At 32.5% G+C, this 26330-nt stretch overlaps 3 protein-coding genes across 8 annotated transcripts; 1 reads left to right on the top strand and 2 right to left on the bottom strand.

Annotated features, from left to right (window-relative positions):
• Positions 1-513: 513 nt before the first annotated feature.
• On the bottom strand, positions 514-4158 carry LOC106769887 (nifU-like protein 4, mitochondrial). Of its 2 annotated transcripts, XR_001376381.2 has the most exons (7): positions 3896-4158; positions 3664-3825; positions 3402-3577; positions 2598-2701; positions 2068-2179; positions 1051-1228; positions 514-908 (listed from the first exon to the last, which is right to left on the bottom strand). XR_001376381.2 is itself a non-coding variant. In XM_014655679.2 (6 exons), the coding sequence occupies exons 1-6, from the start codon at positions 4080-4082 to the stop codon at positions 1157-1159; spliced, it is 813 nt and encodes a 270-aa protein (XP_014511165.1). In that variant the 5' UTR covers positions 4083-4158; the 3' UTR covers positions 570-1156. The 2 variants fall into 2 exon arrangements, 1 of the variants encoding a protein (XP_014511165.1); XM_014655679.2 differs by having other exon boundaries at positions 570-1228.
• A 1912-nt stretch (positions 4159-6070) lies between these two features.
• Positions 6071-11965, bottom strand: LOC106771918. 2 transcript variants are annotated; one of them, XM_014657969.2, is made up of 5 exons: positions 11721-11965; positions 11320-11555; positions 10790-11048; positions 7898-10692; positions 6071-7801 (listed from the first exon to the last, which is right to left on the bottom strand). In XM_014657969.2, the coding sequence occupies exons 3-5, from the start codon at positions 10811-10813 to the stop codon at positions 6436-6438; spliced, it is 4185 nt and encodes a 1394-aa protein (XP_014513455.1). In that variant the 5' UTR covers positions 10814-11048; positions 11320-11555; positions 11721-11965; the 3' UTR covers positions 6071-6435. The 2 variants fall into 2 exon arrangements, with proteins under 2 accessions (XP_014513455.1, XP_014513454.1); XM_014657968.2 differs by lacking the exon at positions 11320-11555.
• A 7803-nt stretch (positions 11966-19768) lies between these two features.
• LOC106772584 (ribosomal lysine N-methyltransferase 4) lies at positions 19769-26088 on the top strand. Of its 4 annotated transcripts, XM_014659083.2 has the most exons (15): positions 19769-19951; positions 20038-20135; positions 20308-20371; positions 20477-20587; positions 20907-20966; positions 21224-21331; positions 21889-21958; positions 22755-22795; positions 22869-22949; positions 23399-23434; positions 24064-24147; positions 24278-24411; positions 24921-25009; positions 25252-25400; positions 25733-26088. In XM_014659083.2, exons 1-15 carry the CDS (start codon positions 19790-19792, stop codon positions 25874-25876), a joined length of 1431 nt encoding a protein of 476 aa, XP_014514569.2. In that variant the 5' UTR covers positions 19769-19789; the 3' UTR covers positions 25877-26088. The 4 variants fall into 4 exon arrangements, 3 of the variants coding, with proteins under 3 accessions (XP_014514569.2, XP_014514570.2, XP_014514571.2); XR_002669518.1 differs by lacking the exon at positions 25733-26088 and having other exon boundaries at positions 24886-25009; positions 25252-25309; XM_014659084.2 differs by lacking the exon at positions 24064-24147.
• Positions 26089-26330: the final 242 nt, after the last annotated feature.

Consider the following 26330-nt stretch of genomic DNA (forward strand, 5'->3'; position numbering starts at 1 on the left):
CTAATTATACTGTACAAAAGATATTAATTTTTGTGAGCACGTCTTTTTCTTAATTTTATTTTACTTTCATGATACTTTGAGAAATACTCTTACAAAACTGCTATCTCTATTATTTTTAAAAATATTCTCTATTTCATAAGTAAAATGTGAATTATATGGCTTCAAAGATACTAGATATTATTTTGGGTGTTATGAAACACCCTATTATTTTCTAGGAAAGAGCTTCTAAAGCATGTATTAAACCATAATAAACATGGTGCTCACTCTTTAGTATTGTTTGTTTTTTTATCTTATAGGCCCATCACATAATAAAAAGAGATGTTTTTTCAATTTCACGCACATTCCAAAATACCTATGCTATATTTTTGTGTTTTAACAAATTAACATTATTTCGAGACTATTTTTCCATAAAATATCACTTTGCACTTTATATTATAAAACAATGTCTGGATTATGTTGTTGCTCATATAACATAAAAATTGCCGCAGTACATTGCTTCACTAACAGATCATATTGCAATCCACAAACCAAACTCATATTTGCACCATTGACACAACACAAAACATATGTTAATCCAGTAAAATAACCTCCAATACCTAAATAGGCCATGTATTAAGTGATGTAAAATGTGGGATAAAAGTAGCATTAATGAAAAGTAGTAGAGTTGTATGAGGACCAATGCAAGAATTCCAATAACAGGCGATGAAACATGAACGTGCCATGCCTGTTACCGTTCTCCCTGACATGCACATAAAATATTCCAACACTACAACGATGAAATAGGGGTGTGTCTGAAGACATGCAACGCCCAAACAGTGCCTTGTACTATTCCAACAACCTCAACATAAAGGAATGACCAAGAATCACAGCTAAGGGGCCGAAAAATATTGGTACAGCACCTGGTCTCTCTGTAATGACATTGTGCATTGTGTTATTAATTTACCTTCATCCTATGTCAGCAAGATCCAACTATCCTGGAATGATGATGTCATGCCTACTACAATGTATCATACTCACGACTTATTAAATATATAATTTTAGTACACTCACTTTTGTTTCTATCCCGTACTGCCGTTGCATTGTCTCCGTTGAGTGTGAAATGCATGCATGACGAGACTAAATGCAGGTAGCTGTTTTGAGCAAAAACAACAAAATTTCAACTACTCAATTGTCCACTTAAGGTTGCTTCATCATCCTGAGCGTCCAGTTCTTGTTCCACACCTTTCACCTGTAAGTGCGGGAGGCAGCATTAAATAATGCTTTAAGCAAATATAGTATAAATGAATAGTTCATATAAAATTCATTTTATTAATTCTCATTGACTAAATTCAATGATAAATACTATAGTCCTTGTATTACAAAATTCAATGTTAAATACTATAGTCCTTGTATTACAAAATTCAATGAGAAAATAGAATAAATAATGTGTAAAAAAATTCCACTGCCGTTTGATCAACCGCTATGTATAGTAGCAGTATTAAAAGTCATATCAATTGATGATTCATTTACTGATTATTGGTGTAAATTATTTTATAGTAATTGTGGATAGAGATTGAACTCAAAAAGATACTACACTCCTACAAATTTTGCTGAAAAATTTGGATTAGCTAATCTTTATAACGGGTAAGTATAATCCATATTCCACAGCTTAATGCAATTGTGGCAAAAAGACAACTGAAAATTCTGACTCAACGTACAAGGCTCCTAGTTGGTAGTATCCAAGAAAGGAAGGCAGGTGTATGCAACCCTGGTCACCTTATTCGGTAAAGTATTAAGTAGTTGGTTATCCACTTTTAAAACTAGCTTTTAATAGGTAGGTTCCACAAGTACTTAGGTTTTATCACATGCTCTCCATCTAATTAGAAAGTATACAATTATCAAATTTTACAACTTAATTTAATTAGTCCCCTAACCTTACCACTGTAATATGGTCTAAGTTAACTTGACAATGAGCAGGGAGCATGCAGATCAATTCAATGCCAAAGGAAGATAAAGTTCACCATAAGGTACGATAACAATAATAAATACACAGTGCTCATCACAGAAAGATATTGTCAAATTTGTTACCTCAGGAACATAATGCATCAGCATATTTTCAATGCCAGATTTCAGAGTAACTGATGAACTTGGGCAACCACTGCATGCCCCTTGCATTTTAAGTTTTACTATTCCAGTATCTCTGGAGAAATCCACAACATAAAATACCAGTCAGTAAAAATATCAGTCAGATAATTGACCAAATATTAATACTTAGTACAGTATAGTCAGTAACGGCTCTGAGGACAATTCATGACGGTAGTTTAGTTTAGTTAGAACAATTGACATGTTATATGTATAAAAAACGAGGGAAGCAATGGAATGAATGTTTTAGATTGGGAGGGAAAGCCATCACAATGGCTCAAGAATTTCCTGGGACTTGAGGAATATGTTTCTGCACTATCAATTTCCTAAGGATCCCTCCCAAGAATTGTGCAATAAAGTTAGTGTTTTACCATCTGTTTTCCCATTTTCTATTCAAGTTGTATAAAAAGTTAGTCTATAATATATCCATGCTCTTCCTCAATAATTTTAAAATAAAGAAGTTAAAAGGAACTTACGGGTCAAAACCTCTATATACGATGTCCCCACCATCATCTTGCACTGCTGGCCGAATTCGAGTCTCTAACAGCTCCTTGATCATTGCGACTGTTTCAGAATCATCCTGTATTGAAACACGTATACATACCATTTAGTTCTGTCCTTCTCAAACTTCCCATATACTAAAAGATCAAGACAGAGGCAAATCTCATACTCCGGGACACTCAGACCATTGTACAGAATCTTAAAAATACTGTCTGCATGTTTACTAAAATAACATGATTAACTAAGATATTTGTTAAAGATCTCATATTTACTATCAATATGACAAAAAGTAGTGTATATAAGTTAAAGACAACTCTCACACGAAGAACTAACTTTTAATGTTGTTCCAAACCAGAACCTTAAATTCTAAGATGATATAGGAGACTCTTCCAATGATTGCTGTTGGACATATCAGACCAGGAACAGATCACCCGCCCACACACGTTCAATCCTACAAACTTCTGACTCGAGATGTCCAATCCTTGATAAGAGGTGCAGTACTTGCTTCAAGAACCAGTTTTCAGAGTTCAGTCAGGTCCAGACTCGAAATTCTAACACTTAATATTGCGAACCGCGCATAAAAAACAAAGCCCAGATTAGGAATTGAATAGAACCCTCGATACAGTTCTCTTTTCTCAAGGGATTCTGTTATTGTTCTCCTACAAGGATTAAACACCCGAGAAACGCTAATCCGAACCGGTAACTAGCACAACAAATACCTAACAAGCTGCAACTAAATCCAAGTCACGGAGTCTCACGAGTTATCGAGAAATGCTTACTTGGTGAATAGCTGTGTCCATGGCGGCGGCAGCTTGAGAATCTAAAAAGAGAGGCTGACCGGAAGAGTAGAAGTCCATAATAGCGGCAAAGACCTCGGGTTTCAGAAATTCCCAGGCAGCGTCTTCCGATTTCGTAACGGTAACGAAATCGGATCCAAAGAAAACGCGAGTAACGCCTGCAAGGCAAATGGGGAGGAAGCCGATAGAATCCCTAACGAAACATGAAAAAGGGAAAGCCAAGGAAGAAATGAAAGAAAGAGACCGTCGATTGCGAAGAGCGATTTGGCGAGGGGGGAATTCATGGCGGAGCGAGGGTTAGGAAAGTCGGCGCTTCCAACCTGCATGACAGGCTTGTCGGGATAAAACATGAGAGAGGAGGGATTGGGCGTGGCCTGCGTTTGGATGAACATGCTCCTACGTTGCCCTGTGAGGTCAGAAATGAAAACCAATTGCAGTGGAAAATTTCAGGAAAATGGAAAAAGAAAGGGACAAACCGGTGGAGAATCGAAAGGGTGGTGGATGGCGGGAAGAGGAGAACGCATTGCGGCGAAAGGGCGCGGTTGCGCAGAGGCGGCGTGCGATAGAGAGCGCCGTGTTATTGTTGCTAACTTGCGCGGGTTGCTGGAATGGAAGACGCGCACGTCTTGCCAATCGCCAGAGAGTGGTAGCACTACCTCTCATTCTTGGTCTCTTGCTCGTTGATCAACGCTTTCTCAGATCCTAGCCTTCGCTATTCATCTACCGATCAAATATTAGTACTGCTATTTTCCTTTTTTCTTTTTTTTTTCAAGTAAGACTTATTTTTAATTAGATATCAGATATTTATCTAGTATAACTTTTTTTTTTATTTTTTTTGTGTGTAAATAGTTATGTTCTTTTCCTTTATTACAATTGTGTGTGTATTTTCCTACCGTGTTATTTAGAATTTCTTAATTATTTAGCCTTTTATTACTATAATTAGTTACAATTGCTTTTAATCTTTCTTGTTTTGTATACATCATATTATTATAGTTTAATTATATTTATTACGGGTTTTCTTATCAAACTAGTGTACTTTTTTTTTATTTATAAAAATAGTCACTTTAAAAAAAAAATAATAGATATAGATGAGTTGTGTCACTTTTATATAATCTTATTAGGGTTAAATATGTTTTTAGTCTTTATATTTTGGGACGATTTTGGTTTTAGTCCCTCTTTCAAACTAAGGTATAATTTAGTCCTTCAACTTTAGAAAACTCTCTGGTTTTAGTCCTTTTTACCAAATTTTTTTAACTTTATTTGCCGTTTCAAACTCGTTTCTCAGTTAACATTCAAACAAAAATGTATCAAACAGTGTAAACAATTCAAATACTATAATGAAACGTGCTTGAAACAACAAATAAAGTTAAAAAACTTTGCTAAAAAGGACTAAAACCAGAGTTTTCTAAAATTGAAGGACTAAATTGTAACTTAGTTTGAAAGAGAGACTAAAACCAAAATCGCCCCAAAATATAGGGACTAAAAACATATTTAACCCATTTTATTACAAGAAAAATCTATTAAGATAATACCACTTTAGTATTTTAAACTAATGTTTTGTTAAAATGATAATTTGAAATTGATTTTAGTCTAAGTTACGACAAAGTAACATGACTTCAATTTAAAATGTTATGAATTGAATTAATGTAGTCTTAACATAATTTCAATCTAAAATACACAGTGAACTAGTGCTAACTTAATATGATTTAACAATATTTATAATTTTTTTAATTTTAATTTTAGTAAATTGGTCAAAAAAAACCACTAAATAAAATAATCACATTTGAAACAATGATCACGAATATGTTAATTTATTATGTTCATTAAAAATGTTAAAAATAGAATTGACATCAAGTTTTTCTTCCTTGTTACTAAATATAATTCGTGCAGAAAAGTAAAACGTCAAACCAAAAGCATATTATATGCACTCGTCAAACACAATTCATAGAAAATAAATTGCATAGACAACAAACTCAAATTATATACGTAATCCATATATATTTTATGAATCAAGAACATCAATCTTTTCTTACGATGCCCTAGTTTGAATCTAATAATAAAAAAATAAAAGATTTGTGCATAGATTTGTGATTCTTCCTTCATTTATTCTACCTTAAATTTCAAACTTCACCTATTGTTCTTACATGTAAAAATAAAAATAAAAACAGTCATTCTTGTTTTAGCTTCACCAAGTAATATTCATCAAAAAACAAAAACTTTTACGAGAAAGAGTAACAATTGCATTTTTTTTTTTCAACTTCTATTGTGTGTGTGTGTAAAGTATAATGAGAAGGTGAAAAAAAATGTATTTTAATAAATGAGGAAAAAAGAAAATAAATATAATTATTCTAAATATTAAGTTTATTCTTTCTTCTAATTGAGATTATGTTTTTTTTGGATCTGTTAGGAGGAAGAAGAAAAGGCATAGTAGCTGTCAATTTAAGAAGTAGTACAGCAGAGTGGTTATAAAATTATTGTGATCACTGATAAAAACGAATAAAATTTTGTGGTGGGTTGGTTCTCCCATTGACCACAGACTAGAGGTCGCTGTCATTTAATGTAATTTTTCTGCATTTAATATAGCTTTCTTTAATTTTTGATTTAATTTTAGTACTACTTCCCATTGGTGATTGCTGGTAGGAACAGGAAAGTGAAAAGAACCAATAACATCATTCCAGTAAGTAAATTATTAAAAAGGAAAATGTCTGTTGCTTGGGTGGCATGCATGCACATTACCCTTCCTCCATCACTTCATTTCATTCCTTCACCAACCCTTCATTTCATAATTTACTTCTTCCCCTACAATCTTTGCCACATTTGATGATGATGCGCACGCATGCTTGCATGCTTTTTACAATCTAAAGCTATAGGTAGTAAGGAAAATGAGCATTAGTATTATTATAATCTAACTCTAATTCTGTAGGTGAAAAACCAGCAAATGTAAATTCCATAATACTCCCTCCAACATTCCGCAGGAGGCTTATGTACTATCCATAAGAAGACTATGAGGGGGAAATCAAAATCTTTTCCTCTTCACCCGTGAAATATCATCAAAACTGTCGTCACTCCAAACCTGTCCTCCTCCTCCTCCTCCACCACCACCACCACCATGTCTGAAGTTCTCTTCCTGCTCATCCATATTTCTTGTTCTTCTGGGTGGTGGCACATTTCCCGGTCGCCCCTTCATTCGCCTGTCAAAGTCCCTTTCCCGTATGTTGTTGCCTCCTCTTTCATGAAAATCTGAATCATCTGAACAGAATCTATAGTGCCTAGGTCCCTCTTCAGCATTAAGGTGAAAATTCTCACCAACGTTGTTATTGTATGGAGGCCTGAAAGTACGCACAGGTCCTCGTCTCTCTCCAAACCTTCTTCTGTCCTCACCGTTTCCTTCACCACTAAGCTCGAGTAACCTACCAGAATGCATGGGCCCCCCAAAGTAGTCATCGTCGTTATCCGTGCGGTCCCGGGGATCTACAACATCAAACCTCCGGTTCCTGATTAGAATTCGACCAGACCTTGGATGCCCATGGTCCCTGGCAGAATCGATGTCCCTCATATCATTAGAAGGTCTTGACATAAACGAGGGTGAGCCATGTCTCCTCACCACTCTCTCTGCAGGGAAAACAGGGCGATCGGGGGACCTCATTCTGTCAACCCTGTAAAACGGTGATCTTCTGTGGTTTAGTTCCGGATGTCCACCAAAACCATCAGGGGATCTTCTTCTAGGAGACCTCCTCCTTGGAGATGACCATGGTCCTGGTGAGCGACTCCTAGATCTTATGGGTGATTTGGAACGCATTCGAGGAAGGCCCCTTCTCGGCATGGAAGAAAAATTCCTACTTCCCCTTGTAAACCGACCATCCATTCCCTCAAATGTCTGGGGCCGTGTGAACATTGCATCCATGTTATCCTCAGGCAAACCTCTCAAAAATTTATCATTGTGTCTCACCCCAACCAAGTCTGAACCATCACCAATACATCTATTTGGACTAATATTTCTTGGATTTCTATGACCAATTTGGATGCCATCTCTACCTCCTGGTGAACACCTCCTTGGTGCTATATAAGAGCCGTCACTCATTGGCTTTCTACCTAATCGACCATTCCCAACATATGAGCCATCGGGTGCAACATTGTTGTACTCCAGATCAGTATTGGCAAAAGCAGATGCATATTTAGGCCTCGGCCCACGGAACTGATTTGGACCATTATAAAACTCGCCAGAAAATTCACGGTCAGATTCCCATTCACTACGAACTGAGTCTAGACGACTATTGAGTCTTCCTCGACCACGCCCAAAATTCAACCTAGAGTTTCTAGGGGACATGTCCTGATGTCTTTCTCTTGAAAATTTGTGAGGTCCATCAATATAAACATCATCTCTGAAAATCAAAACAAGAAGAATACGACTTGAGGATACGAAAACAAACTCAGTGGATAAAAGAGAAATAAGTTATTCATACTACTAAAAAGTATACCTTCCTCTCTGTAATTTATCCCCATCAAGTGCGTCAGACAGTACATCTCTTGCAGGTCGAGATGGCAGTTGTGATCTGCCTGAAATGGACCTAGTTTTACCAGGGGATGAAGAACTAGTAGCTCGAGACAGATCTATAATTCTACCTGGATTACCACCATTATTAACATCTTTGGATGCATCATTGGCATTTGCAGACAAGTCCATATTTGGCAATTCTAGATCAGTTTGTTTAACAGCGTCAGTTGTTTTGACAACCTCATCAGCACATTGGACATCAACCCCATTGCTTCCGTCAGTAGCTTGATTGGAAAGTGATTCTGTCACCAGAGCTTCAGAGACGTTTTTACCTTCCAAAAGATCTAATGCTTTCTTTTGCAAAACATTAACTGGTTTGTTGCCATGAGCAGCAATGCTGGACTTCTCGTCTTCCAATGATTCTTGCAGACACACATTTTTGTCAACTACCTTACCAGACCTCTCGTGCATTTCAATGTCCATAGCATCTTCACTATTTATTTCACTTTGAATTGCAGTCTTGTTGTCATTTTCCACTACCTGATATTGAGCAGCACAATCACCACTCACCATTCCTTTCTCCATCTGCTTATTTACAAAGTTACTACAGTCAGGGTGCTCTACTTCTCTTACCTCACATATGTTGTCCTCTGCTATGGAAGGATCCAGTGGTTCCCGAACCTCACCATCTTCATAATCATCATCTTCAACATACCGCTCAGTATCCACAGGAATAGTTACAGCATGATTCTCATCTGACTCGTAATCGGAACCATAAGAATCATCCTCCAACATGTCACCTGACAGGGTTATCTTTTCTTCATCACTTGCACAGCCTTCACCAGAGCCCCGGGTAGCAGCCAGAGGCTCATTCATGAGTTTCAATCTGCATGCATCACGATTGGCAGCATTTTTTTCCTCAGTACTAGCAGAAGAAATTTTCAGACCAGAATTTTTCAACTCTGAACCATTATCAACCACAGGCACAGTAACTGCTTCTATGATATCTTGCTCGGAATTTAAACAAGCTCCATGACAAACTTTCCCAACATTTTCTCCATCCGTAGAACTAATATTTTCAATCTGGCTTACTGTGTTTTCACTGGCTGATAACTCTGTTGTACACCCAGGTTTCACTTGAGGACAAGCTGCCTCGGCAGATATTTGTGATGTATCAGGCACAATAGACATCGCCAATGAAGGAGAAGAGTCATCCAATCCTTGTTGTAATTCTTTATCCAACCGATCCGTTTTATTCACAGCAGCATTGGAATTTTCCTGATTACCTGTATGATCTACTTCCTGTTTAACTGAAACAGCATCAGCTTTCATTAAATTGCTAACATTGGACAACTTTGAACATTTTACAACGTTAGGCGGAAATAGTTCTTGTTTCACAGTCACGCTGTCCAATGAACCCGGCGTAGAGGTATTAGCTTCCTTCAATTCCTTTTTCAAGTTCCCATCAAACGGTTCTGGCTTTACCAACCTAAAACTAGAAGTATTTGCATCAACTGCTGCCGACGCCACACTGGGTAAACTTACATTGGGAATAGAACTACCTGAATTCATTTTAACAGATAATTTAGAGGGCTCTTCAGTATATTTCTGAAGAAAAGGAGTAAGAGATAGATTACTGGAGTCACCAAATTTAAATTGTTGTCCACACATCGCAGATGGAAAACTGAAATCTTTTTTCTGACTCTCTTCACACACTGGCTTCACAGATAGAACATTTGTTGGTCGGGTCATCCCTGTAGAGCACATTAACTGCTTTTCAACAACTAAATTTTCAGTAATTTTCAGCCCATCAACACATGTTTTAACCAAGCCAGCTTCAGTCCCAGATTCTTCCCATGCATCCATTGTCGTATTAAGATCCCAGTTTGCCCTGTTAGAATGAACAGGAGTCTTGTTCCTATCAGTTTTAGCATCAGTATTTAAACTGTGAGAACTGCAGTCTTCCTTGCTTAAAGATAATTCCAGTGAGACAGATTCCGATTTCTCTATTTTTAAGCGACTCTTGTCATTCTCCACACTTTCAACAGCTGGAAAGAGGTGATCCTCTAAGCTTAAAGATAAACTAGTACTTCCTGAAACTAAAGGACTCTCTTTTCTACAAATATCTTTGACATTTTGCTTGCTCACTTCAGTTCCAATGCTAAGAGCAAGACCTTCCTTTGCAGCCAATAAGAGTTCAGGGTTGCCCTTGATAATTTGGGGTTCCAACTTTTTATTGCTGTCTTTACTGAGTAGCACAGTCTCTTTGCTATCCCTGACATCCAAAGTACACGATTGCGTACCAAGGTTTGGTTCCTCAAGTTTCGGTATAAGGAAGCAAGAGTTGCTTTGCCCCGTGTTCGCATTGGTAGCATCAGTACCGGCTTTCTTATCTTCAAGCGCAGGGATTCCATTAGCATCAGATAAACTAGAAGAGCTGGTAGAAAGAGTTGAACCCGGTGAGGTGCTTGAATGTTCCTTCCGTAAGGCATCACTTTCTTCTGAACGTGAAGCCTCTTCCAAAGAGGAAGAAAAAGGCTGAATAAACGGAAACCTTCTTTTCTTGATTGGTGCACCTGCAATACTGGCATTTGATAAAGTTGATCCTTGAGAAGTGCTTGAATTTTCTTTACGTTGTAACTCAGTTTCTTCAGAGAGAGAACATGGTTCCTCAGACACAGGTGAGGAAGAAGGCTGAAACGAAGGAAACCTCCTTTTCTTGATAGGCACACCTGCAATTAAACCACTAAATTGCCCAGCATAGGACTTTACCCCGGTCTGTCAATAGAAGATCAAGTAATCAATATCCAAAAAAGAACAAATTGGCATGCTTCTCTAATCGTAGTTAGCTGTAAATCAGAAAGGAAATAAACACCTCTTCATGTCCTGAAACAGGCATGACTCCAAAGTAGTCTTCTAAAAAGCTCACAAGTCAAAAACCCTTCTTTTAAACTTTAGTTATTACGATTGAATAGCAAAATCCTCAACAAAATTATTGAAGTAGGCTACAAAAACCAGGCACTGAATTAACCATCGGTAGGCATATATATCCTCTAAAAAGCTTCTCCTTTCCGAGTAAAACAATCCTAGCCTTACTCTCACTTCCAAGGTAAAGACAAAAAAGTGGCGTCAACCTGCAAAACACAACACAAAGACACAAGATCGTAAACTCCCTTGGACAGATTACTGGATGCTGTCAAAGCAAAAAACAATTTAACAAAATATGTGTGCAAATTTAATTAAGCCTCTGGTCAACCAAATCCCTTCGTAAAGTTACCTTAGATCCAAAATTAATTGCCCCATACAATCATAATAAACAAACTCCACACCAGTCCCAATAAACACTTCGAAATCACCTCAAAACACGCAGACAACAAGCGGAAAGCACAATCCAAAGCAAATTACCATGAAAAGATCCACCATAAAACAGCCAACAAGGCCAAAATTCACCAAAAGAGAGTCAATCAAAAGACGAAAAAAGATCCACTCGATTTCATCATCGTCTTTCAACAAATCAAGCAGAAACCCAGGAAGAACCCCTTTCAACTGCAAAGTTAGAATAATGACCTTGAACCGAGAGAACCGTGAAAGCGTATAAAGGGGTCTCTGGCGTGGAATCAGATCTAGACTTAGACCAAGACCTATAAACGAAAGTAATAAAGTATAGGGCATGGCATCATCGCAAAAAAAAAAAAAAAAAACAGAATCGCAGGGCACGGAAAATTCAAGGAGGAGCAAACAAAAACGCCAGATCTTAGACGACGAAGAAAGCGAAGAAGAAGAAGTTGATAAAGACGAAGAGATACCTGAACCCCGATTGGTTGTGGAAAAAAAAGGTAAAGAAAACAAAGGGGTTTGGTTTGGTGTGGGTTGAGGTCAAGCTCTGCAACTTCCACGACACAACAACCAAAGTGTGAAACCAACGAGCGAGAAAGAGATAAAAGGAATCTCTTTCTCTCTCTATCTCTAATCTCTTTCTTTCTTCTGTGTGTATCTATCTAGAGAGAAAAAATTAGGGTTTGCGGTTTTATGCTGATTTTATTGACTTTGTGAAAAGGGAAGCTTATCTTCGTTTCTATATATTCTATTCCACCGACGTGACGCATCAACTAACGTATCGCCATGTGTTATCTTCTTCCACGTGGCTCTTTCTCCGCTGTTGATTTTCTACCCTTTTCTCTCTTCCGTCCGATTTAAAGTGGCGACTTTTATTGTGGTTCTTTCCCACTGGCAACTGGACCTTCCTGTCTCCTTCCTTCAATATTTAATCTAATTTCGTTATCACTTTGTTTATTTCAATCTTCAATGGACCAAGAATAAAGTATCCTGCAAGTTGTCCAAAAACGTCACTTTATAATAATTCGTATAAAAAAATACTACCAATTTGCATAAAGTTTTAAATTACTTGCTACTATACTCGTAATTAAACTTTATCATAAATATGTTTTTTAAAATGTTTATATCAATAAATGTTTGTTTTATGTTAAAATTATTAAATAACCGCTTTTGATATTTGTATGTTATTATATTATAATCTTTAATGCATAAAAAGATATTAACTTTCTATTTTTTTGTTGTGGTTGATTTTGTTTCAGATATTTGTACTTGTTAACTGATGTTAGTTATTATTATTGGGCCTAATGGGATATTATTTTTTCATCTTTTATAAATATTATTTACTTTTACTATAAATTATTATTTATGATACTTATAAAATTTGAGTATTTTTTTATCATGGCTGCTTCCTATATTATATTGCTGTATTAAAACAATTAAAATAATTGTAGTTTAGATACCTTCACTTTTTAATGTAAATTTATGAGTTAAATATGTTTTTAGTCTCTATATTTTGAGGCAATTTTGGTTTTAGTCCATTTTCAAACTATGGTACAATTTAGTTCTTTAACTTTAGAAAATTCTGGTTTTAGTCTTTTTTACTAAATTTTTTTAACTTTATTTGTTGTTTCAAACACGTTTCATTATAGTATTTGAATTGTTTACACTGTTTGACACTGTTTGACACATTTTTGCTTCAATGTTAACATTATAGTATTTGGATTGTTTACACTGTTTGACACTGTTTGACACATTTTTGCTTCAATGTTAACTGAGAAACGTGTTTGAAACAACAAATAAAGTTAAAAAAATTTAGTAAAAAAAGACTAAAACCAGAGTTTTCTAGAGTTGAAAGACTAAATTGTACATTAATTTAAAAATAGACTAAAACCAAAATCGACCTCAAAGTATAGGGACTTAAAAACATATTTAACCCTAAATTTATTTCAATTCTTTTATACATTATGGACTAAATTATGCTAATTGTAAATAAATAAAATAAATACATTAATCTATGAAAATTTATATTATATATATATATAATATAAATTTGGATTGTTTACACTGTTTCATTATAGTATTTGGATTGTTTACACTGTTTGACACATTTTTGCTTCAATGTTAACTGAGAAACGTGTTTGAAACAACAAATAAAGTTAAAAAAATTTAGTAAAAAAAGACTAAAACCAGAGTTTTCTAGAGTTGAAAGACTAAATTGTACATTAATTTAAAAATAGACTAAAACCAAAATCGACCTCAAAGTATAGGGACTTAAAAACATATTTAACCCTAAATTTATTTCAATTCTTTTATACATTATGGACTAAATTATGCTAATTGTAAATAAATAAAATAAATACATTAATCTATGAAAAATTTATATTATATATATATATATATATATATATATATATATATATTTCAAATAATAGAGTGTAAACATCATTGAAAATAATTTTATGTGAATTTTCGTAGTGGCATTATTTTAATATGTTCTATTTTTATAGAAAAGTTTGCATTTAAGTATGGATATAAAAATCAACAGTACTCGATTTTTTAAATAAAATCAGGTTAGGATGTATATGTCTTGTCTATTTCTGTATTGATATATTTGTTTATCAGGTAATTTGAAATTTTAAATTAATATTTTTATTCCTAATTTAGTAACTTACTTTTAAAATGTATATTTAATATTTCTTATATTATTTTTGTAATTATTATTTTTATTTAAATATTATTATTAATATTTATTCAATTATAACTTTGATCTTGCTATTTAATATTAAAAAAGATATGTTTTTATATTAAATATTTGCTAGTATCAAATTTTATTTACTGTAATTCTTATTTTTATAAAAAAAAATATTTAATATTTGAAAAAATAAAATAATATGTACAAACTCAAATATAAGTATATTTATTTTTAATAAAAATAAAATGAGACAAAAAATTCATACTAATGTATATAAAAAATTAAAAAATTAAAGTCCATTTTTGTTTGAAAATGAGATGAGATTATTATATATGCATTGATCCCACCTTCTTGTCATACATATTTGTATGGCAATTATAAATGGATAATTGTGCATTTTGTGCCTTCCTTAGGTGACATGTGCTTGGGAATATATTTAAAACAAAATTCATAATATTTTAATGATAGATAATATCAATGATATTTTAAATTAAATGTTTTTTATATATGATTGAAAAACTTCTTTTATATATTTATTGTAAGAACAAAATACAAATATTTGTCTATAAATGATTTTTTTTATAAATTCAAACCATATATAAGTTAAATTGTGTAAGTTATTTAAAAAATAATAATTTTTTTTATTTTGATTTATGGGTATATTTATTTTAAATTTATACATTTTTTCTATTTTTATCTTTAGGATAACTTAAGAAGAAATTCAACTTAAGATGCTTATTCAAAAGTTAGGTAAAGCACATTACTTGTTTCTTATATGTAGTTTGCGTTATTGTTTTTCAACAGGAGTTCTTTATAATAAATTTTTAAACAATCTTTTTGTGGTTTTTAATGTATTATTTGCATTTTCCCAAAAGTACATAATTTTCAATAAATTTATCCTATATTATACTTTAAAGAAAAATACTTAAAAAATAGCTTAAAATAACTTTAAAAGTCATATATATATATATATATATATATATATATATATATATATATTAAATAAAATTACATTGCATTTTAAATTAATGTTACTCGAGAACTTAATTAGCTTTACTTGATAATTTGTATTTTTATTTTGAAGTAATTGCTTTTCAAATATGATCCGAAGTAGGTTTGGATAAAATTTATTAATTATATTAAATTATAGTTAATCATATTATATTATATTTTAAAAATTAATTTAATTTATAAAAAAATTAATTATGTTAGTTTTTAGTTCAGTTTATAAAAATTGAACTTTCGTGCACTATTTGTGATGAGAGTGTGATTTTGAAATTCCGAACTCTGATAATGTGTTATATAGGCAAATCCAAATTTGTCAAACTTTGGTATAATGTGTTAAACCTGATAAATAATGTGAGATATAACTTTGGTGTTTGGAAAAAATCAATTAGGCATGCATATAGCAAAGTTCTTTTTGTAGTAACTTCTGTTTTAGCAATAAATTAGGAACAATTTTAATTGCTAAAAGTTGACAAATTTTGAAGATTGTTGCAACAATTTGGTCTTATAATAAGAAAGGTGAATGTTGGACTAGTTTATTGAATTGCATTGCAAAGTGAACTAAAAATAATTTTATATTGATTCATATAAAAAAATTCTACATTGTTAATCTTTTTAATCACTAAAAAAATCAACAATTTATCAGATAATAAATTTAATGTTATATGTCTTTTAACACGTAAAGGATGAACGTTTCTTTTTACACACAAATGATAAATACCTTTTTTAGTAACTTTTTTAACAACAGCAATACTCAATCACAAGACACATTTTTCCGCTTTACCTACACTAAGTTTTTTAAATCTCATTTTCACAAACACAAAGAGTTTTTTTATTACATAACTCTTAAACTTTTGAGTAATTATTTTTAATTAGATTTAGAAAAATTATTTATAAATCCTTAATCTTGATTTGAAAATTATGTAAAAAAACTAAAGAGTCTTTGTCTAATTACCATCAATAATCAATTATCAATTGATTATTCCATAAACTATTTTAAAAATATTTTCCTTCTCTGATAAATAATTATCATAAATGACTATCATTTGCTAAAAAACTATTTCAAAATATATAATCAATTATCATTTATCATACTATAATTGATTATTCTACGTTTAAAAAATATTTTATCTAACAACTATAACAATGGAGATCATAATCAATTATGTCTCATTTGTTAAAATAAAACTTTTCTATCATCCCAGAGTCATGCTTTTTGACTATTCTTCTACTAATTTGAGTAAAATATATAAATTACAAAGCTTCAACAATATTCAGCCTCTATCTCTTAAATTCAACATTACTTAAAACAAGAACTCTTGAAACATTTTTTGCTAATAGGATTTATATAATTATAATTTTTGTTATAATGTTTAACATTGTATCATTTTCATATTAAATATTTAATGATATTATATTTTTATTTGTTGTGTTTTTTATTTTTTATAAAAATATCTAACTATTATTTGAAATTATATATATATATATATATATATATATATATATATATATATATATATATACATACACGTGTGTGTGTGAAAAAATAAAAATGTGACAAAATTTTTATATCATCTAAAATATAAAAATAAAGATGATGTTAGAGTTTTACTTTGAATAATCAACTTCATTGACATAAAGGTATCATATTATATGCAAAGAAAAAATGACCATACAGCTGTTTCTCATGGAAGGCAAATGGAGTACAACTAGTAAAGTGGAGAAGGAATATGCTTTTTTTGGTTGGAACTATTTACACTCACATTCTTCTTTCTCAACCTTTATTTCCTATTTTCATAATTCTTTTTCTTTAAAATTCATCACCAATGTCTTTCTCTCTCAGTCCATCACAATTTTAATAAAATATTAAGGTTTAATAGATTCGTAGGTCCCTATATTTGAAAATTTGTTTCAATTAGGTCCTTCAATTTTGGAAGTGATCAATTAGATCCCTAATTGTGTCAATTTGATTCAATAGAACCCTTTCCATTAAAAGCAGATAACGCCGTGAAGTTTAACAACATGTGGGATGCTGACGCTTCCAAGTGGTTGACTTTTAAGTGCATACGTGGATTAAAAAGTTTTTAAAATATTGGCAAATAAATTAATAAATGAAAACAAATTAATAAATGAAATTACTAAACATATTAAAACATTGTTTCCTAATCTGGGGTCATTGGTGGTGTCTGCGAAATTGGGGAAAGGTGCAAGTTAGGGTTCGTTATCTGGGTTTGTCAATTTGCTGACATTTGGTGAGCATCGTTTTTGCGTGAGAAGTTAGGGTTCGTTCCATATTATTGTAGTGATCTATTGGTGGTTTTGACTTGAAGCAGGTAATTTTTGGCAGTGTAGCACGTGGAAGAGAGTTTCGCGAAGGTCGTTGCATAATCACGTGGAAGAGAGTTTCGCGAAGATCGTTGGAGGTGTAGCAATGTACTCTTCCATTGTTTATCCAATTAATGGTGAGCATATGTGGCAGATTACCTCATATAATGAAGTGTTCCCTCCAAAAAAGAGAACACTGCCAGGGAGGCCCAAGAAGAAGGGAGGCTCAAGAAGAAAAGAAGATTGCATGAATGAGAGTTAGTCAGGGACAAAACAAAAATGAGGAAGGATGGTATACAAAAAAGATGTGACATTTGTAAGGATGTAAAAAGATTCTGATTTTGAATCTATGTGATGTTGAACCTTTATACCTTGTAATGATGAAGAAAAGATACCATTATCTTTTGCTTGTTGCTTGCTGTTTGGTATTTTTACCCATAGCTAAAGTGTTTGGGTTAAATTACTATGTGAACTAAGACTGTCTGATTTAGATTGCAACAAGATATAAAGGAAAACAAGAAAAATATTTACGCATAAAAGGGACACTGAAACATGCAGGAAACAAAAATATCAGCTCAAGAGTAGGCTAAATTTATAACAACTCTTCCACTTCATTTATTTCATTAATTTGATTACAACAGACCAAACCTACAACAAAGTTACAAGAATTCATCCCTTCATCATCAACATTGAAACTAAAACTATCTCTATTACACATAAAACAGACACCAACAACATCAGCACTTTCATCCACTTTTGAACAGATTCTTCGTAGTTTTGGCAGTTCTCACCACACAACTCTGACCACAGTAGCAGATTGGTGAAGACGTACCATTTTCCTTCCGCCTAGCACTGCAACTCGATGAATAGCAAGAGTGCTCCTTCGACATTGTCTTCGAACAACAACAACCACAACCACTACACCCACCCGCGTCGCAGAACTACAAGGACGAAGGCTTATGTCTAAATAATTTCTCAGGCAACGAACCCTAACTTCGCAAATGCAAGCAGAATGTCATTTCCACCAACGAACCCTAACTTGCAGCTTTCCTCAATTTCTCAAACACGACCAATGATCCCAACATAGGAAACAATGTTTTATTTTGTTTACTAATTTCATTTTTTATTTATTTTCATTTATTAATTTATTTGTCAATAATTTTAAAATCTTTTAATCCACCTATGTACTTAAAACTCAGCCACCTGGAAACGTCAGAGTACCACATGTTGCTAAACTTCACGACGTTATCTGCTTTTAACGGAAAGAGTTCTGTTGAATCAAATTGACACAATTAAAAACCTAATTGATCACTTCCAAAATTGAAGGACCTAATTGAAACAAACCTCCAAATATAGGACCTATGAACCTATTAAACCAAATATTAATTATTTCTCTCTTTAAAAAAAACTATTTTTCCTTAAAACCAAATCATCTCACTTTTTATTTATTTTTTCTTTTAAATTACTACAAATCAATCTTATATTCTCTTTAATATTTTATTTTTACATATATTTTGTTTGAAACCACATTGAACATTCGTAAGGTTTTCCGACATAATTTGAGTGACAAGATACACTTTAATATTACATGACAATAAAACAAATCAAAGATTTATTTATGTTTTGAGTCTATAAAAAATTTTCAAAAGTTGATTTCTTTATTAATACAGTTGATTTGTATTCTCATTAACTTTAGATATTTACACACAATATTTTGTTACAAAATTTTTTAATGATTAGGATCTTTACAAAAACTTGTTGTATGTAATAAAAATCATTAACTCAAAACAGACTAAAAATTAATTAGTAAATTTTATAAAATAATTACATTCAATTTTACTTTTTACATTATAATTTTTTTTCTTTTTTAATTTCATTGTCTTAAACTTAATATTGTCAAAATGATCATTTAGTTTGATATGATTTAATTCAGTTTGATTCATTACAGATTATTGATTATTTATTAAATTAATCAAATTTAATTTACTTATTAGTGAATAAAAAAAATCAAATTCGATATGATTCATAAAGAATTTACAAATTAAATAAGTTGACTGATTTAATTACAAGTTTTTTTTTTTCAAATAAAAAATAATAATTTTTCTTTAATTTAAATATAAATAAATTTTAGTCTAATATTAAACTTTAAACATAATTTAAAATAAAAAATATATAATATAATCAAAATATAATTTAAAATCATTTTAAATTCTAAATATAATAAAAAAAAATTAGATTGATTGATAAACTAATCCGAATTACTAAAAATTCAAAGTTAGATAAATAGAATATTTACAGAGACAGACTTAAAATTAACCTTATCAAATTTCAATTTTTTTTAAACCTATTACTCATAAAGACATAAATTAGCTTATTTATTACAATATATCATGAGAACTCTACTTAAACTATTATTTATATATAATTTATAGCAAATATAATTATGTTAAAAATGATTAGAACAAAATCAAGAATAACACAAGTGTAATAGGATAATCAGATTATAAAATAGACTGAATGCATTTGCAGCAGATGAGTGAGCTAAAGAGAGGGCATGGCCACGCGGCCATTCGAAGTCGAGCAATGCCATTTCGAGCTCTCACGGTAACTGCAAGCTTGCGGCGGTCTCTTCGTTGTCTCCACCTTAGCTTCTGTTCTTTCTCTCTGTCAAAACCTCAGGTTCACTTCAAATTCCTCTTTCTATATTAAATTAATAACTCATATTCATATTTTTCTCAATCCTTTTCCTCTCACCCCAACACTAGTTTTCTGCCAATTGTCACGATTTTTTGCCGTGGTTGGAGCGGAAAGCTGATTCTGCAGTTTCTTCCTCACTTTTCATTGGGAAATCTTCTTATGGAAGGTTCGTCTTACTCGTTCAATTGTATTCAAATGACATTGGCAATTATCTTGGGGTCACTTGTTCCAGGATAAGATTCTTCACAACTCAAAATGAAATGTGGAAGCGTTTTTTTTCTCAGTATATTATAATTTATTAAAACATTTGTTGACTCTCTTGTCGTATCCCTTGATAGGTCTCTGTTTGCTTCCAAGACAATACAAACTGGAGATTGTATTTTAAAGGTTCCTTACAGAGTGGTATGCTTCGCATTCTAAGTTGTGCTCGAATGTTATGTTATGCCACTACTTACACATGTTGCAATGACCGCTTGCTCTTGACGGTATTCATAATTGGTATTGCAGCAAATAACTGCGGATAATCTCCCTCCTGAAATCAAATCTTTGATCGGTGAGGAAGTGGGAGATATTGCGAAACTTGCTATTGTTATTCTCATTGAGAAGAAAATGGGTCAGGTAAACCTTATTACTTTGCTTCATATGATTTTCATCTCAATTTTAGGAGCTTTTGAGCTCAAATTTTGTATAGCTATATTTAGCTTGGAGTTCTTTTAATTTAATAAGAAATACATCAAGACAAAGGGTAAAAGAAAACTACAGAGACAGGGCTGTATATGAAATTCCCCTGAACAAAAGTATGAAACTGAAAAGCAATGTGTTAAAGAGAAAATCTATAGAAGCCAGCTAACGAATACCTTGCCGTATATTCTCTGAGACGTATGACATAGTTTGCTTAGAGCAAACTAAATCTATAACATCTTTGTCTGAATGATAGGGTTCTGAATGGCATCCTTATATCAGCCGTCTTCCACAGCAAGGGGAGCAACACAATACGGTAAGTTTTCTTGGCCAAAATGCTCTTCTAATGTATGGTATTTCTGTAGAATCTATTTCTCTTTTCTGAAATTAACGGCCACTTTGCTCATGTACCAATTTTAGGGTTTGAAATAGTTCTTACTATTCGTTTGTTTCCGCAATTATTCTTTTGAAATAGTTAATACCTACTTTGTATACAGTTTTTAGACTTGGAGAATAGTCACAAAGACCTTTACTTACTGTGGGTTGATTTTTGAGCCTTTTTGTTTGGACCAGGTATTTTGGAATGAAAGTGAGCTGGAGTTGATTCGTCCAAGTTCAGTTTATCAAGAAACTATTGACCATAAATCTCAAATTGAAAAGGATTTTTTGACAATCAAGCGTGTAAATACTTTTTATCATTATCTACTTTTAAATGTTCAAGTTGTGACTCAATATATTATTGTTAGAAATTTTAGGCTATTGTGTTTGCAACACTAGGTTTCTGCCATTTGTTGGAAATAAAACATATTTTTACCTAGGTTAGTATGTCATTTCATTTTTAATTTTAAGTATGCAGTTGACTCCGGTTTTTATTTTTTATTTTTTATTTATTATTATTATTATCATCTATCCTGGGATAAAGCAAAACATATTTTGCTTTGGAGGAAATATTATAGGACAAGAAACCTTGTCACAAAATAGAGGGGAATTAAAATCCCAAAAAATATACAGAAGAACATTAGCTTCTTTTGGTGTATGAGAAGTCATGAGATGATGAAGTGAGTACTTTTATCAATAGAAACTCAAAAGCTTTTATCTGTCAGAATAAATAAATTTATTGTTTTCTTTTACAATGCAATAGGTGTTTGGGTCAAAGTATTATTTTCATATGAGTGGCTAAATAAATTAAGTTTGCTGTTTTGGAGACTGATTATATTGAATTTGTCCTCCTAATTCAGGTTTTTGAATCTTTCCATCTAAGTTTTGAAGATTTTACCTTCAAGGACTTCATGCATGCATGCACACTAGGTAAAACAAACACTTGCAAAGTTTGTGCTTCCATTGTATGTTCACTTCATAGGGTACAATGATTTTATATGATCTTTCATGTGTGGTAATACAAGGAACTGCATGTAAGTTTGACTTTGGTCAATTTGAGGGTTGTTAATTCAAGTTTGTTTTTATATCATTAGCTATAATAAGTTTGATAATTTTGATAATTAGTTTTGAAGGTGGCTGTATGGTTTACTTTTTGTTGTTAAGATTTAACTTGTTTTGTAAAATACTCTCAACTATTGATGTTTTGCTTTTTGTGTATTATTATATCTTCTTACTCTTCTTGACATCTCTCATTTTGTGTTTTGACTGTCTCATTCCAGCTTTATCTGATTTTTCAATAATTAAAATGAGAAAACGATCCAATATTATCCCAGTTTCTGGTTTAATTTATCTTTCGTCAAACATTTGATTATGCAATCTGATCAGAATAATTTTGAGAATTATTTTACCATAATCTACTTAAGTTCTTGATCACCATCTGTAGTGTTGTTTGACAAAATGGGCAGGATTGTCAATGGGTGTAATATTTAGTCCATGTGGCTTCTGTTTGGAGCATTTTTTTGGTTATTCCTTAGAGACTTCCTGTAATAGATGCTGGGGATTTTGAGTCTTTGTAGCTGATCGTCTTTTGACCTTTTATAATCTGCCTGATCTTTTACTCTGACTGGATTTTGAAGGTGTTGATAAACCTCATTTATTATTATGTTGTTTTGAATATGAAACCCATTTTTAGTTCTATTTGATTACTTTAATGTTGAGTTTCCAGTTGGTTCTCGAGCATGGGGAAGCACAAAGGGTTTAGCTCTGGTATTGCTACTGTATGTAGACTTCTATTATATTTTATGGTTGGTCCGTAATTAGTTTTTTAATATTTTTATAGATTCCATTTGCAGATTTCTTAAACCATGATGGACTTTCAGAAGCAATTGTAATGAGTGATGACGACAAACAATGCTCAGAAGTTTGATCTCTCTCTCTCTCTCTTAGACACACACGCACACATTCCTGCCTTGTATCTAGTCTATCATTGGTTATTGGAGCTTGATTAAAATGGCTATTGTATCTAGTCTATCACTGGTTATTGCCTTGTATCTCAGACAAACAATGCTCAGAAGTTTGATCTCTCTCTATCTCTCAGTCCATTTTTTTTTTTCCACTTTGTCCCATTACGTATGGTATGGGGTTATATTTTGGTGTACTTACAGCAGAAATCTTTAAAGGTAAAAAAATAAAAATAAAATGCAAAGCATGAACTGATAATCAAGTCCAGTATTCGAGTAGCAAAGTCCTGCTGCAATAAGACTCTGTATCCAAATCAAATGAGAAAAACTACACCACCTAACACATGCACACACACGCTTTTAAACTCATGCACTTGAATTTTAATTTAATTTTGTCAATTCTGTGCAGATTATTGCTGATCGTGACTATGCCCCTGGTGAACAGGTCATTGACTATTGTGCTACCAATTTATATTGTTAAGTTTTCGTGAGCTGGAATTTATTACAAAAAATTTAGGTTTCAGCTTTTCCCTTCTTTTACTCAATGGAATTAATCAGTGACACCATTCCTGAAAAGTTCATCTTAAACAACTAGCATTACTTAGTTTGTTCTATAAAATTTGAGAAAAGAGAGAGAAAATATTGTGAAAAATGATTTTATTATCTTAGTAAAAGGGTTACAGCAATATACTGCACATACGCATATGCACATGTTGTAGATAGATAGGTAAAGATACATTTACAAAATGAGTATATGATCTATTATATATTAGCATTTCCCTTTCAAATTGGAGCTTATGAATTATAAGCCCCAAGTTTGTTAAAAATAGACTCAACTTGTGGCCCCTAAACTTGTGAAAATGTCAGATTGTGTAACTAGTCACCATACAACTAGGAAGAATTTTATCTCTAATAAAGCAATCATCCACTTTAATACGTTTGGTTTTCTCGTAAAAAAAAATAGACTTCAGTAAATTTTAGTTGATGTATTAATTGCTTGAATTTAATGATGCATATTGATTCTCAATTGTAAAATTTTTCACATGGGTCTAGGGGTTTTCTTATTTGTTTTAGGTCCTAATAAGATATGGAAAGTTTTCAAATGCTACACTACTGCTGGACTTTGGTTTTTCAATTCCATACAACATTTACGATCAGGTTATATCCTTGCAATTGGATTGGTAGTTATAGAATGTGAGCTGATATGTTTTTTTGGTCCTCTGGCTTGTTGCTTTATTTTTTATGATCGTATCAGCTATCCTTGATTGATAATGGTAACAATTCCCAGGTTAAGGTCCAGTTTGATGTACCTAAACATGACCCTTTGCATGACATGAAGTTGGAACTCTTGCAACGAAACATTGTACCTCATCCTGAAGATATGGAGGACTTGACATATCCAGCGAATACCTTCAGTATTAAGTTTGTGCCATTCCTAATTTGTTATTTGTTTTTCAGAATCATTTAGATAATACAGTCCATTTTTTGTATGATGGTTCTTGGTATTGGGTTCTCTTACCGACATAATAGAATGCTTTTTGCTTTGTGGATCCAAATTGCCCTTGTTACTCATGAATACAGTGCTTACTTTCCACAAAGCAAAGCAATGAATATATATCACGTGCGTCCACCTTCCCTTTTAAGCCCATATTGGGCACATACAATATCCCAACCTATTTATCTTCAATGGTTAATTTGCAATATTATTTTGATCTATTTTCCATGTTTCACTTCACGAGTCACGGCACTGTCACCTGTACCCATTTTCAGTTTTATGTGTCTCGCTCTATGAAATGTGAATGCAAACAGTTGAACCCTTTTCCATAGTTTTTTGTTTGATAATGTAGGATTTTTGGTATGGTTTCACTAAATTTTTTCTTATAATATACTTGGTAGTATTTGGCTGTCTGATGGAGGCTGTAATAACGTAGGGAGGTGAAGTCGGATAGAGGAAAAGGGAAGGGTCTTCCACAGTCACTTCGTGCGCTTGCTCGTGTTCTTTCTTGTACCACATCTCAGGGTGCGCACAAAATCTTGTTTATTTAGTTTTATTGATGCAATAATGTGTACAATTCTTCCCGCCAAGAAAATGGCACACTTGTTATACAAGCTATGCCGAAACTGTATTCGCTTGGAATTTTTATCAAAGAACGCATCTAAAATCTCATTTATTTAGTTTTACTAATGCAATAATGGTTGTTACATTTCTTCCCATAAAAAAACTGGTACACTTGGGAACTTTTACTGATGAAAAAAAATCAGAACTTGACGATTTGGTCGAGGAAGCTACTCAAAATGATGGCAGGCTGGCTAGGCGCCCTTTAAAGGATATCAGCAAAGAGATAGAAGCACACCTGATGTTGTTATCAGTATTTATCCAATTAATTGAGGAGCGCAATGCGATTATTATGGTAAAAATTAGGACTTCATCTCTTTCTCTCTCTCTCTCTATATATATATATATATAGATATATATATATACATGATTGTATGTATATCTGTATGATTGGTTTAAACATCCAAACATGGTGGTTACAGAATCAGTAGCAAGTTGAGAGAAAAATGTGTTTGGGTGGGCCAGGACCATTTTATCATATTTGATATTTTGAGATTGTTAAGCTAATCAAAATATAAAGAGTATTAAAATGCTTGCTTCATTTGTCATTATTTTTTAATTTATTCAAAGCCATTATTCAAAGGCCTCACTGATTGATATAATATTTTTTTTTACACTGTTGTACAGTCACTGGGTTCTTGTCATAGCCCTCTCTTGTGTGAAAGACTTGCTGTTAGAAGAATAATGGCTCAAGATCTCCTACATGGTGAGCTTCGCATTCTCAAATCTGCTTCTGCCTGGCTGGAGAACTACTGTGTCTCCTTGACTTGATAGTCATTAGTTACTGGCTGCAGCCACAGGAAGTATCAGAATATTGACAATAATGCATGCAACCTTTGAAAAGTATTCTTTCGATCTTATAGTTGTCATTTTCTTACCATCAATTGATTCTTGATTGAAATTTGTTGTTATAAATTAATGAATGAGGTTGCAAATCGATAGGTGATCAAATTTATAGTAACGAGGAAGATATTTCCAAGTGAGGAACGATTCTTTGCTAAATTAGAGATATTATGAGATTTTCTGCTTCTATTGACAAGTAATTTAACTGTTAATTCCTTAATTATGAAGTTCATTAAAAATTAAAAAGTAATGTTAAAGTGTTTCTTACGATTTGTTCTCACGATCTTCTGCTACAGTGTGGTATGTGTCGTCCGATAATATTTACAATTTTACTTAATATATAATGTATTTAATAAAATGCAAAATGCGAAAATAAATTTGT

The sequence above is a fragment of the Vigna radiata genome, chromosome 8 (assembly GCF_000741045.1).
Source record: "Vigna radiata var. radiata cultivar VC1973A chromosome 8, Vradiata_ver6, whole genome shotgun sequence".
Lineage (NCBI taxonomy): Eukaryota > Viridiplantae > Streptophyta > Magnoliopsida > Fabales > Fabaceae > Vigna > Vigna radiata.